The 13,214-nt window shown below is 32.5% G+C and overlaps 1 protein-coding gene across 9 annotated transcripts in view; it reads left to right on the top strand.

Moving 5' to 3' along the window:
• Positions 1–13,214, top strand: part of NBEA (neurobeachin) — a 681,254-nt gene that overhangs the window by 76,420 nt on the left and 591,620 nt on the right. For 8 of the 9 annotated variants that reach the window (XM_058687599.1, XM_058687578.1, XM_058687548.1 and 5 more), the window contains exons 2-5: positions 2,124–2,355; positions 5,766–5,866; positions 6,106–6,201; positions 11,946–12,067. In XM_058687599.1, coding sequence (XP_058543582.1) covers positions 2,124–2,355; positions 5,766–5,866; positions 6,106–6,201; positions 11,946–12,067 — 551 coding nt within the window. Of the gene's footprint in view, positions 1–2,123; positions 2,356–5,765; positions 5,867–6,105; positions 6,202–11,945; positions 12,068–13,214 lie in introns of those variants that run through there. The other variant, XM_058687609.1, reaches the window with a different exon arrangement.

Here is a 13,214-nt window from a genome sequence, read left to right as displayed (position 1 = left end):
AGCCTGTGATCATCCACCCTTATAATGAATATTTTTCTTTGATAAAACATTCTACTTCTTGATTCTAATTTCTGGTACTTATCTGCCCCTAAACTTATTTTTCCTTTGCTTCTTTTACTTAACTACTTACATTTTATGTCTTCTTATGCTCTATGTAACTTATAAACCAATTTCAACTTTTGGGGAGATAAGATGTAATATGCATACATATGTACATATATACATCTTTATTTCTGGAACTTAACACTGTTAATGCAGGGGCTTTTTCTTGTCTACAGATATATCCCTAGTTCCTAGAATGGTAATTTCTAGTCTTTAGTAAATAAGATATTTATTAATGAATGAATGACTTCAGATTTGTCAGGCATTTTGTATATGGCTGTTTCTAAATTTTCCATTCTTTAGACCAGAAAGATATCCATTTTTTCAATGTTTTTCTTTAAAAATGGTACTTAACAACAATGTAATTAATACATCATATGTGAATTGATTAAGGGAGAATAAGAGTATCATCATATACTTTATTTTATGTGTATTTATCCATCACTGTACTTAAAGTAGCATTTGAGGGGGGGACAGTAGTACTTTTGACTCATTTTTGACATAATGTCACAAGTCAAATACATTGCTATTAAATCATCTTTGTGTATCGATTCACATTTTTGCAAATACAGTATTATACAATACTAGGTATATATCTTTCAAGCATTAAAATTTTTTTTTTAATGTTTATTTTATTTATTTATTTATTTATTTATTTTTTATTTTTTAATATATGAAATTTACTGTCAAATTGGTTTCCATACAACACCCAGTGCTCATCCCAAAAGGTGCCCTCCTCAATACCCATCACCCTTTAATGTTTATTTTTGACAGAGAGGGAGAGTGTGCATGTGCAAGAGAGAGTGGGGGAGGGGCAGAGAGAGAGGGAGACACAGAATCTTAAGCAGGCTCCAGGCACTGAGTTGTCAACACAGAGCCCTACGTGGGCTCGGACTCAAAAACCATGAGATCATGGCCTGAGTGGAAGTTGGACACTTAACTGACTGAGCCACCCAGGCACCCCTCTTTTAAGTATTTTTTAACATAGATTCTATCATTTTCTTTTTTTTTTTTTTTTTTTATTTATTTTTGGGACAGAGAGAGACAGAGCATGAACGGGGGAGGGGCAGAGAGAGAGGGAGACACAGAATCGGAAACAGGCTCCAGGCTCCGAGCCATCAGCCCAGAGCCTGACGCGGGGCTCGAACTCACGGACCGCGAGATCGTGACCTGGCTGAAGTCGGACGCTTAACCGACTGCGCCACCCAGGCGCCCCTCTATCATTTTCACATTAACTATAAGTTTGCTGGTATCAGTTTCATGTTTCTTTAGCTTCTATACATGAAGATTAGGCCCTTTTGTTTCTCTTCTGTTACATCTATTTGTCAGTCTAGTACTGTCACAAAAGAAATTTCAGGTATTAAAATTTATCCCTAGTGAATTCTTCATTTTCTAATGATTATCACTTTTAAGTGCCAGGCTTTTATTTTTTATTTTATTTCATTTTATTTTATTTTTGAGAGAGAGAGAGAGAGAGAGAGAGAGAGAACGAGAACTTGCAAGCACTAGCAAGGAGGGGCAGAGGAAGAGGAGGAGAGAGAATCTTAGGCAGGCTCCATGCCCAGCGCATAGCCCTGTACTGGGTGCGGGGATTTGGGGGGGCAGGTGCAGGGAGGGAGGCTGCTGGATCTCATGACCTTGAGATTGTGACCTGAGCCGAAATCAAGAGTCAAATGCTTAACTGACTGAGCCCCCCAGGAGCCCAGGGGCCAAACTCTTTCTCTTTTTCATAGGAATTTGTCATGAATCCTACCCAGTAGTCATCCACTATTTTGCTCTGCTGGATTTGAAATTGCCTTTTTCCATTTAAAAAAAAATTCAGATTTTGCTAGTTTTAATTCTTACAGCACCTTTATCTATGGCTTTCAAATTTTTATCAAAATTAGTTTTAGACTAGAATTGAAATTTTTTAGAGTAGCTATGCTCTCCTGCTAGTTGAATTCTTTTATTGTTTTTAATTTATTGTTATAAATGATCTCTCATGTTATCATTAGTTATTGTTTCTTTTTGTTCATTTTCAGCTGGTTGGTGGAGAATTTGACTTGGAGATGAACTTTATTATCCAGGATGCTGAGAGTATAACATGCATGACAGAGCTTTTGGAGCACTGTGATGTAACATGTCAAGCAGAAATATGGAGCATGTTTACAGCCATTTTACGAAAAAGTGTTCGGAATTTACAGACTAGCACAGAAGTTGGGCTAATTGAACAAGTATTGCTGAAAATGAGTGCTGTAGATGACATGATAGCAGGTATGGGGTTATCTGACAGGAAAATATACTTTAAATGTTTATAAAGATTCACGTACTTCTCTTTATATTCTACTGGTAATTAGATTTGTTGAAGCTAACTTGATTTAAAATAGATAAATAGAAATGTATGGAAAGTTTGCCTTGTATATTAAGGGAAAACTTGAAAAATGGAAGATACTTTCTTTTGTATTAGACAAACATAATTACTAATTTTGCTTTTCTAGGTTTTAGAATCTCAGTAGTGTGGAATAAATACTATGAAATCTATCAGAAAAATAAACAGTACCTTTTTACATAGTACTTAGTTAAACCTTTACATAACTGAAAATTTACAACATGTACTACAATTCTGCGTAATGAGCACTTCAACTTTTTCGAGCTCTGTGCTCTTCAGTTTGACCTATGTGGAACTATAAAAGGGGGTACTAATAGCCTTGGGATAAGCATGTTGAATTTTTAGGAAGTGTCCAATTTTTTTAAGAGAAATTTTGTATTAAAAAGATATAGACTAGACATAAAAATTGCATGGAATTGTTATGCGTTATTTCAGATAACTTTGAAATCTATGAATTTTCATTGCCAATCCTTTACCTCCCTCCAAGTTCATTCTCCTTTGTTGTTAGATGCACTTCAGTAGAAGTGTTTTGAAATATGGTCACAGAGCCACATTATTCTCCAAAAATAAGTTCAGAGCTTGAAATACTGGTTTTTTTTAAGCCATGAATCTTTAGCATAAGTTTCTTCTGATGTAAAAGGGTTTTCATAATTTTAAAAGTGCTGGTATGACTCCTCACAATATCATATCTGATCCTTAAAAGTAGCTCAGACACCAGAAAATCCTGTATAATATTTTGATTTATGCACAATTAATTTTAATACTAGTAGAACAAAACAGTAAATAAGAAATAATGGAGTGAAGGATAAATTAAACATGAATGCTTTTTAAATTTAAACAATATTAAATTTTTTTTTTTTCTTAGAGTATATTACAATCATTTCTAATTGCTTTCAAGGTGGCATCTATCTCTATTTAGAGTGATTTAACATTCTCTGTATTGGTTACTGATGGTTAACTTGATGAAAAATGAAATTCAAATTTAGAACATCTTTTTAATGATGATACATACCATCTTTAAACCGTTCTGTAAATTCTGGCATTCTTTAATAGGAATTTATTTGCATAAGCTTATATATACACACATGTGTAGAACATCATACAATTTTTGGGTCTTCATATCTGGGTTTAAATCCCTGAAGTTTTGTTTGTTCGTTTTTTGAAATAAAGTGGCTACCACTTTATAAAGTGCACTTTAGAAAATGAGCCACAATTATATACATAGTAGTTTGCTCGTGCACAATTCATGAGCTTTGAGATACAAGATGATAGTAATCTTGACTAGTACTATCATATGCAGAAGTTCATATGGTCATTTTTCTATTATAAAACCTCCTTAATTCTTTTGTCTTTGCTTCTCAATGGTAGCAATTCTGGTAACACAAAACTTTCACTTTTTCTTATTTTAATCATTGAATAAACATCAGAAAATTACCTGTACCTTACTTTTCAGTAGAGAAATTAAAATTTAGACAACATAGTAAAGAAGTGCTAATAACCAACAAAATATTACTGAGTTCTCACTCTGAATATTTATAGCATGTTAAGTTCAAAGAGGCATTTTTCATTTACTAATGTACAGGTATGACAGAAGGTAGTTAAACATCTATACTGAATTGATAAGAGAATTTCATAGTCTTAGCACTTGTTTATCTTTAAAAAAATCTGTCCAGAAAAGAAGACCTGCAATAACAAAATTAAACTGACCTGCTTGATTATATGTATAATAAATAATAAATATTAATAATTATGTCATTAAGTATAAATTTAATAGATCACTTTTTGTGACATACATATGAGGTGAGATAAAGTTTGGGAGAAAGATTTTAATTTTTTAGAAAAGTATTTATAGGTAAATGTTTAAGAAATCTATGAATTTGCCATTGCAGCTAATTGCTTAAAACTGCTTCATATTAACTGGGGTTTTAATAAATGCTTGATTTCTATCTAGAATTTTTGCTTAGAAAGAGATCATCTGGCTAATATGCAGTAACCATAAACTTTTTTATTGAGTAATGAAACATTGTATTAAAAGATTTCTCAAAAGTTGGCATATCAGTAGTCACAATTTTATCATAAAGATTGCTTACTTATTGTGGCATTGAGTAAGATTAGCCAATTATTTATTGATGAAAATAACCACCTTAAATTCCTATTTTGAAATACATACATAATAAATTTTTTTAAAGTCTCAAATTCCAGGTATTGTGATATTGGATAATATATATTATATATCAGTAACTATTTAAGTTTATCCTAACTCACTTTTTAAATTAATTGATGTTGAATTATTTAGAATGTGTATGTGTATTGATTGTAATAACTTGTATAGTATCTTTGATCCTTAGGAAGTGCTTTAGAAATTGAGAAAATGAAGTATAGTTTTTTAGATGTGTAATTTCTTATAAAGAGCGATTGATAGTGGAACTACTCACAATGTCTAGAGATGAGAAAGAAATCAAGGCCAGGAAATTAAATGTATCATTTTTCTGTTTTCTGGTGAGCTGGTGTATCTCTCATATGCACGTAAACACATGAACAGAGTGGATGTCCCTAGTAATGCATTTAAGTTATACTTTTAGAGACTGGTAGTTAACCGAGAGGGCCCTGGAGCCATATTGCCTAGGTTTTAATCCTGACCCTACCACTTAATAGAGTGTGCTCTTGGGCAATGTGATTAGGGTATTTATGCCTCACATTCCTCATTTTAGGAAGGGGCTAATACTAGTACTTACCTCATAGGCTTGTTGTGACGATTTGTGCACTTAATAATTGTAAACCACTTGGGATAATGCCAGGCAAGGAGTAAGTGCTCAAAATTGTTAATGGGACAGGGAATATTTCCAGAATATATTTTATTAAGCATAGATAATTCTAAAAGAAAATATGGTCAACTATCACTTTTTTATTTGAAAATAATCAATTTACAGTGTTAAATCATTGCACCTTTGTATATTTTTGTCTACCTTTCCCTGCATACAGCCGATGTGTATGTGTGTGTCAATGTATATGTGTGTGTATATTCTGGGAATTTATAAAATCTATTTTATATATTTGCTAAGAAAACTTAATTTAATGGTGACGCTGATGGAAAAAATCCTAAAATTCAAATATCATGTTTGTAGTTATCTGGTAACTTAAAAATTCTTAATTAGAATGGCAGTTCTGGAGGACAATTAGATGAATATACATGTAGAAATGACAGTTGCTAACTTTTGCTCTTTCAAAAAGTATATTACCTTGACAGATGGCAGCTCACGACTAGAGTTCAGAATAACTTTATTTTCCTTTAAAGATCTTCTAGTTGATATGTTGGGGGTTCTTGCCAGCTACAGCATCACTGTCAAGGAGTTGAAGCTTTTGTTCAGCATGCTTCGAGGAGAAAGTGGAATCTGGGTAAGCTGTGGTCAGAGGGAAAAGCATTCAATATCAGTGCATTAATACTTAATGTTCAACACTTTGTCTCTAGAGAGCTATAAACTGGAACTTGTAATGGAAACTGTTCCCTTTAAAGAGTTTAGTAAATGATTTAAAATTAATTTCTCTCTAGTTAGAAAACAGTCCAGTGTCTAACATGATATATTAGGTAATTTTGCTAAATTTGCGCAGTGACATTTCTTTTCTTGTTTCCTCAGCCAAGACATGCAGTAAAATTGTTATCAGTTCTTAATCAGATGCCACAAAGACATGGTCCTGATACTTTTTTCAATTTCCCTGGTTGTAGTGCTGCGGTAAGTTTTAAATACGTATGTTTATTTTTATTTATTTTTAATTCATCTCTGTTAAAGTATAATTTACATCCAATAAAATTCACTTATTTCAGAGTACGGTTTGATGAGTTGTGAAGTTGCATAATCACCACCACAGTCATGATTTTGAACAATTCCATCACTTCCCACAATTCCTTGTATCTGTGTGAAACCAGTCCCCTCTCCCCAGCCCTGTCCCTTGCAACTTCTGATTTATTTTGTGTTTTTATGATTTTGCCTTTTCTGGAATTTCATATAAATAAAATCATTCAGTATGTAGTCTTTTCTGTCATGCTTCTTTCACTTATCATAATGGTTTTGAGGTTGCCCATGTTGTAGCTTCCCAGAAGTTTATTCTGTTGTTTTTATTCTGGTTTGTGTTACATTTTATGGATATACTACAGTTTATCCATTCACTAGTTTATGGGCATTTGAGTTTTTAGTTTTTGACTCTTGTAAATAAAACTGCTATGAATATTTGAACATAGATCTGTAGGCATGTTTTCTCATCTCTTAAGTAAACGTATGAGTGAAATTGCTGGGTTTTATGCTAAGTGCGTGTTTCATTTCATGAGATTGCTTTCAGGCAGATTGTTTTCCATAGTGGAAAATTTTGCATTCTCATCAACAGTGTATGAGAATCTGAGTTGATCTGCAGCCTGGACATTGTCCATCTTTTTAATTTGAGGCATTTAAATGATTATGTAATGGTACCTCGTTGGAGGCTTAATTTTGTATGCTCTAATGTTTGATGATATTGAGTACTTTTTCATGTGTTTATTGGCTGTTTTTACATCTTCTTGTGTCATATTTGTGTTCAAATCTCTGGTTAAAAAAATTGGTTGTTTTATTATCTTAAGAGTTCATTATGTATTTCAGGTATAAGTTAATTTGTCAGATGTGTATTTGTCAAATATTGTTTCCCATCTGTGGCTTTTCTTTTTATTTTCTTGCCAGTACTTCTTAAACAGATTTTAATTTTGATGAAGTTCAATTAAACTTTTCTTTCTTTTATGGCATATGCTTTTGTAATCTAAGAAATCAGTGTACACCAAAGTCACAACATTTTTTTTTTTTTTTATGCTTTCTACTGAGAGTTCTTTTGTTTTAGCTCTTATATTTAGGTCTAGGATCCTTTTTTGTGTGAATTTTTAAAATATGATATGAGGTTTCTCCTCTTTCTCTGCTCCACCCCCCCCCCCCCCCAACTTGTGCCTTCTCTTTTAAAATAAATAAACATTTAAAAATATGGTATGAGGAAGGTTGGAAGTTAAAGTTTTGTTTGTTTTGCATATGATTATTGAATTTCTTCATAACCATTTGTTAAATAGTCCTTTAACTTCGATTTTCTTGGCACCTTTCTTGAAAACTATCTGGCCATGTTTGTGTAAATCTGTTTCTGAACTCTCTGTTTGGTTCCTTTGTCCTCTGTTTCAGCGTTTATGCCCAAATCAGATTTTTTGTCTTTTATTTTCATAGCTTTATAGTAAGTAGTTCTTGAAATCAGGTTGTATATAAGTACTCCAACTTTGTTCTTCATTTTAAAATAATTTTGACTACTCTAGATAGCATTTACATGCGTGTGAATAAACTTGTCAAATTTTATAAAGTGCTTACTGTGATTTAGATTGTGTTGTGTTAAATCTGTAGAATAATTGGAGAGAAGATATTGAGTCTTCCAATTCATAAACACATTATAACTCTTACTTTAGTTTTCTTTGATTTTTCAGTGTTTTATAGTTTTTAGCACACATGTCTTAAAAAGCTTTTGTTAAATTTATCCATAAATATCCATATTGATTTTTGCTAGCATACAGAAATACAATTGGTATTTTATTTTTTGTATAATGACCTTATATCTTGAGACCTTGCTTAAATTCACTTTCTAGTCCTAGCAGGTTTTTAGTAGATGCCTTAAGATTATTTACAGATATTTTTGTAAATAAAACCGGTATTATTAATATTTTTTTAGCTTACAATCAGTATACCTTTTTATTTCACTTTGTTGCATTACTGTACTAGGTAGGACTCTAGTGCAGTATTTAATACAGTAATATCCTTGACTCATTCTAGCTGTAGGGAAAGCTTTAAGTATTTCACCATTAAGTATGGTATTAATAATTAGGCTTTAAGACATGTCCTTTTTCAGGTAGAGGAAATTCCTTTCTGTTCCTATGTAACGTAAGTTTTTTAATTACCAATATGTTGATATTAGTGTTGAATTTTGCTGAATGCTTTTTCTGATTTTATTGAAGTAATCGTATGGCTTTTCATCTTGATCCTTACTAGTGTGGTAAAATATAATGATTGACATTTCATTGTTAAGCCAAACTTTGTGTTCCTGGGATAAAAGCTACCTGGTCACTATGTTTTAACCTTTTAATACAATACTGGATTTGATTTGCTAAGGTATTGCTAAGAAACTTTGCAGTTATTTTTATGAGTGACTTGGGGATATAGTTTTCTTTTCCTATAATATTTTTCTCTGCTTTTGGTGATAGGGTAATTTCTTATAAAATGAGATGGGAACTGTTAATTTCTTTTTTTTAAAGAAGTTTATGTAGAATTGATATTACTTATTAACTGTATGCTAGAATTCACTATGGTAGCCATCTAGGTCTGAAGTTCTGTTTGGGGAAGGTTTTAAACTATGAATTTAATTTTTATAATGGATACAGGGAGCTTTTCTATTTCCTTTTGAGTGAGCTTTATAGTTTGTGTCTTCCAAGTAATTTGTACAGTTAATCTAAGTTGTTGAATAGATTGGCCCTTCTTATCTGTTTAATCTCCTCTTTCATTCTTGATACTGGAGGGGTTTTTTCCTGATCAGTCCTAGCTGGAGGTTTATCCATTTTGTTGTTCTTTGCAAAGAACTGTCTCAATCTGCTTGATTTCGTTGTTCTTATCTACATTGTAGGATTGTAGAGAATACGTATAAGTTTTGACTAGAAGAACTGGTTTTGATTTCCGGATCCTCTACTTCATTACTGTGGAGGACTGGTCCCTTAATGTTTCTTGGCTTACCTTCATGTGAAACACTAGTACTTTATCATGGAATAGTGTTACTATGAGACTGTAATGAAATAATATGTCATTTAAGGACTATATAAGTTAAAAAACATCATGTAAATATTTTTTGCTCCTTGGTTTTTATTATAAGCATCTTCGTAGTCTTCCATTTCATCAGCCGTTCCTGTAATTTCATATTTTCTCTTAATATTTCGTTACTAACCTTTTTTTAGAGTTACAATTTCCAATCTTAACACAATTGTGAAACAAAAATAGGAAAAATTAAAATTGAGAAACAAAAATAGGAAAGTTAAAAATCTTTTTCCAGATGAAAGCTAATAATTTTACATATCAGATTGTTAGGGTAGAACACATATCGAACGTACATTGTGGTATGTGACAGAGAAAAACTGTCACTGTCCGTAAGAAAGTACCAGTTTTCTTAGATGTAATAATTCTGTTTACATATGTAGATCTATTTTAATACATTTTATAAAATTGTTAGTGATCTGACATCTAGTAGATCTCACTTCAAGGGGTAAGAGAAGGGCAAGGTGTTTTGACAGAAATATGAGCAAGTTGTTGTCTTATTTACAGCTAAACAGAGTGTTAAAACTTTGTTTTAATAAATTATCTGAATTGCCTCAGTAAGGTTGCACCTCATTCTGTTTTTAGGCACTTGACCATTTACCTGAAATCTATGAATATTTTCTATCTGTATGTAAACACACATACATGCACACACACACAAAGGATTTTGCTTATATGCTGTTAGTAGTATATGTTTGACTTGTTCACATTCAGCAGATGTTGATGGACTCAATTACTCTTTTCTTGGTTTTCCTTGCATCACTCATTTTCATAAAGAGTAGTTTCAGTTAAGACTATATTCTTTGTAGAAGAGGAAGCAAAGAAGGAACTGTTTTTTATTTGAGTCATACAAGCTATATATAAGATAAATGACATTATTGTTGTTACATTTGTTGAGGAAACAGCCTCAACAGTGTAACATTGTTCAGGGGCAAAAGCAGAGTCATAGCTTGAACTAAAATTTTCCTGACTTTTAAGTGCAGTGTTTTTTGTTTTTTTTTGTTTTTTAACAACAGATTGGCTTATTTCCAGGTATGTTACCTCTGCTATTGAACTGCTGAAAAATTCAGATAGGAGCTGATTTTAAAATCCTTATTACCATTATAGTGTTTTTGATCATTTACCTCTGGATGAGTGTGATAGTAACTAGAGAGTACAGGCTGTCTGGACCACTGTTGACTGTCTGGACCAGTCTTTGGATCGCTAAAATAATGACACTGCTTACTTTCCCTCTAAAATAACCATATGTACTAGGCCTTCTAAAGTACATTTTATACTGTGGAGGTGCCTTTCTATGAGCTGTGCTGCCTTCATATGAGCAATTTGGAATGGAATTGTACACAGTGATTCACATAAAGGTGAATGACATATGTAAGATGACATTTTATATGCTCTGTGACCTTTATGGATATACTTATTTAGATTTGTCTTTCATGATTATGATGTTTCATGAATCTGCTTAATTTAGGAATAGTGAATTTTTCTATTCGTGAGTTTACTGAAAGCATTCCATCTACACATCAGAATTATTTCTTTTGCAAATCACAAAAAATAGGAATGCAGATTTTGGAGTCTGTTAGACTAGGGGACAGTGAGGGATATAGATTTTGGCACAGTGAGGGACATCCAATTGTGGGTACCAGAATGTTGTAGAAGGAAATAGGGAGGAAGAGTAAAGACTGCTTGACTCCATAATCACAAAGGTATCCCCAAAGACATGCCATTAACACAATGGGACTAGAAGGAAATAAGTGTTACGATCAGGCACAGATGCTTTGGAAGTAAATGTGCCTGGTTGCGCAAAGGCAGTACTATACAAAGTTAGCTTTTGTGCATTGATTAAGAGAGGGTGTATGCATTAGTTAGTTCAAAAGAGTAGAAAAAGGCTAGTGATGCAATGTGCACTTATAGAAGGCTTTGGTTAGTACAGTAGTAGGGGCTAGAAATGAGAGATTTCAGGTCCCTAAAGCATTTATTCTAAATGTTATATACTATACTAAATTTGATTAAGAGAATGTCTTTCAGTATAGCTAACTGTCTTGTTGAAGAGATTGCCCATAATAGAGATCCTTATTTATCCATGGAATTATTGGAAGTCCACAATGAAATTGAGGAAAATGCTATCCTAGAGTCTCTCAAGTGTGTGTTTGGTATGAGTGGTAGCAAGACTAAAGACTATTATTATTTCATTATCACTCAAGGTTAGAGTTTTCTCTTGTGAGATTTTTTTTTTTTCCATTGTATTTTGGTTCACTAGTGTTTGCAACTATATGTGATTTAGGGCTCTTTCATGCTACCATGGAGATAATAACAAATGATCTCTTGGACCACCTGTCTTTTTTCTGGTGGAAAGAATGGGTCTAGAAACTTGAAGGGCAGCTTGGCTCAAATTCTTCCCTGTATCTCTTAGTTTAATGCAGTCTTTAAGTTCTAATTTAGGGTCTGGTAGACTGAATGATGAAACTGGTGATACAGAAGTTGCTAAGGCCATTGGCAGGGGATGCGTCCATGATTTTCTGATGTTTATACCTTCATTGTTTTTTGATCTGTAAAGGTTATATTTGAAATTAGTTACTGTCACATTTTATTTAACTGATACTTTTGTATCTTTTTCCATTGCCTTGTAGGCAATCGCATTGCCTCCTATTGCAAAGTGGCCTTATCAGAATGGCTTCACCCTAAATACTTGGTTTCGTATGGATCCATTAAATAACATTAATGTTGATAAGGATAAACCTTATCTTTATTGGTAAGTAATATATTTAATTTTAGTACTTTTGTCTTAAGTATTTCAGTTTTATAAATACGTAAGAGTATCAAGGCAACATATTAAGTAGAAGATGTGTGTGTGTGTTTATATTTGTATATGTTAAAACTATAAAGATACAATTACATAAATTTATTTTATTTATGTATTTCTTGCTGTTGATTCTAGGCAACCTGCTTCACTACTTTTTTTCCAATTACAGTTTAAAAGTTAAGGGTTATAAACCTTCTCTGTCCACTACACATCAGTCAATATCGATTAGTTGTGGGAGGTTGTTAGTGTACGTGCTAATCCCTGATAAGGGGGAGGAAAAAAAAGAGAGTACTTCCAGATTTTATTTACTTTGCCTTTTTACTGTCCTTGTTCTATGAGCGTAATTAAGGTATGCTTTAAAATGTTAATAACTATGATGTAAGAAAATACAATCAAATAATAAAATTAATTATTTGATAGATAACTAACAGAATGGGTTGATGAACCCAACAGTAGGTTGACCTGTAAGGACTGATAGCTTGGAAATTTTAGTTTGCCAATAATGCACAGTAGTGAGAACATCAAGCTTTCATTGATTGCCTTAGCATATACTAGGCATTGTAAGTGTTTACATGTAAGTGTTACCTCATTTAACATTTGCAGTGCTCTGAAATAAGACTGTCTGAGGCCTTAATCTTCACTAGTTACTTATTGATCCTGTGCTTTGGTGCTTTCAACTTTAATAAATTGAGGATGATAACAGTACCTATCAGATAGGTTAATGAGAATAATTAAGTGCTTTTGTACATTGGTTCAGAAATATGAGTATAGAAAAATGTGAGCTATTAATAGCTTATCAGCTCTGTTACAAAAGATTATATATGGGTAGTAATGAGAGAGTTTTAAACAAAAATCTGAACCTCCAAACATAAATGGGTTGAACTTCAGAATGGTCATTTGGCAGATCATACATTTATTTCAATAAGACCATCATTTTGGAGAGCATTTACAGTTTGTGCTAGGAGTACAATTTACAGCTAGGAGGTGTGCCCCCTTAGAAGAAGGTAACTATTTCATAGATACATCTTTTTTCTTCTTTTGACTAAAAATGTATTCCTGTGTTTAGTTACCTACATCATTTATCAGACTTGGCTCT

This window comes from Neofelis nebulosa, chromosome 1, assembly GCF_028018385.1.
Source record: "Neofelis nebulosa isolate mNeoNeb1 chromosome 1, mNeoNeb1.pri, whole genome shotgun sequence".
Classification (NCBI taxonomy): Eukaryota; Metazoa; Chordata; class Mammalia; order Carnivora; family Felidae; genus Neofelis; species Neofelis nebulosa.
The sequence above is the reverse complement of the archived record's forward strand: the minus strand, read 5'-3'. Positions and strand labels throughout refer to the sequence as shown.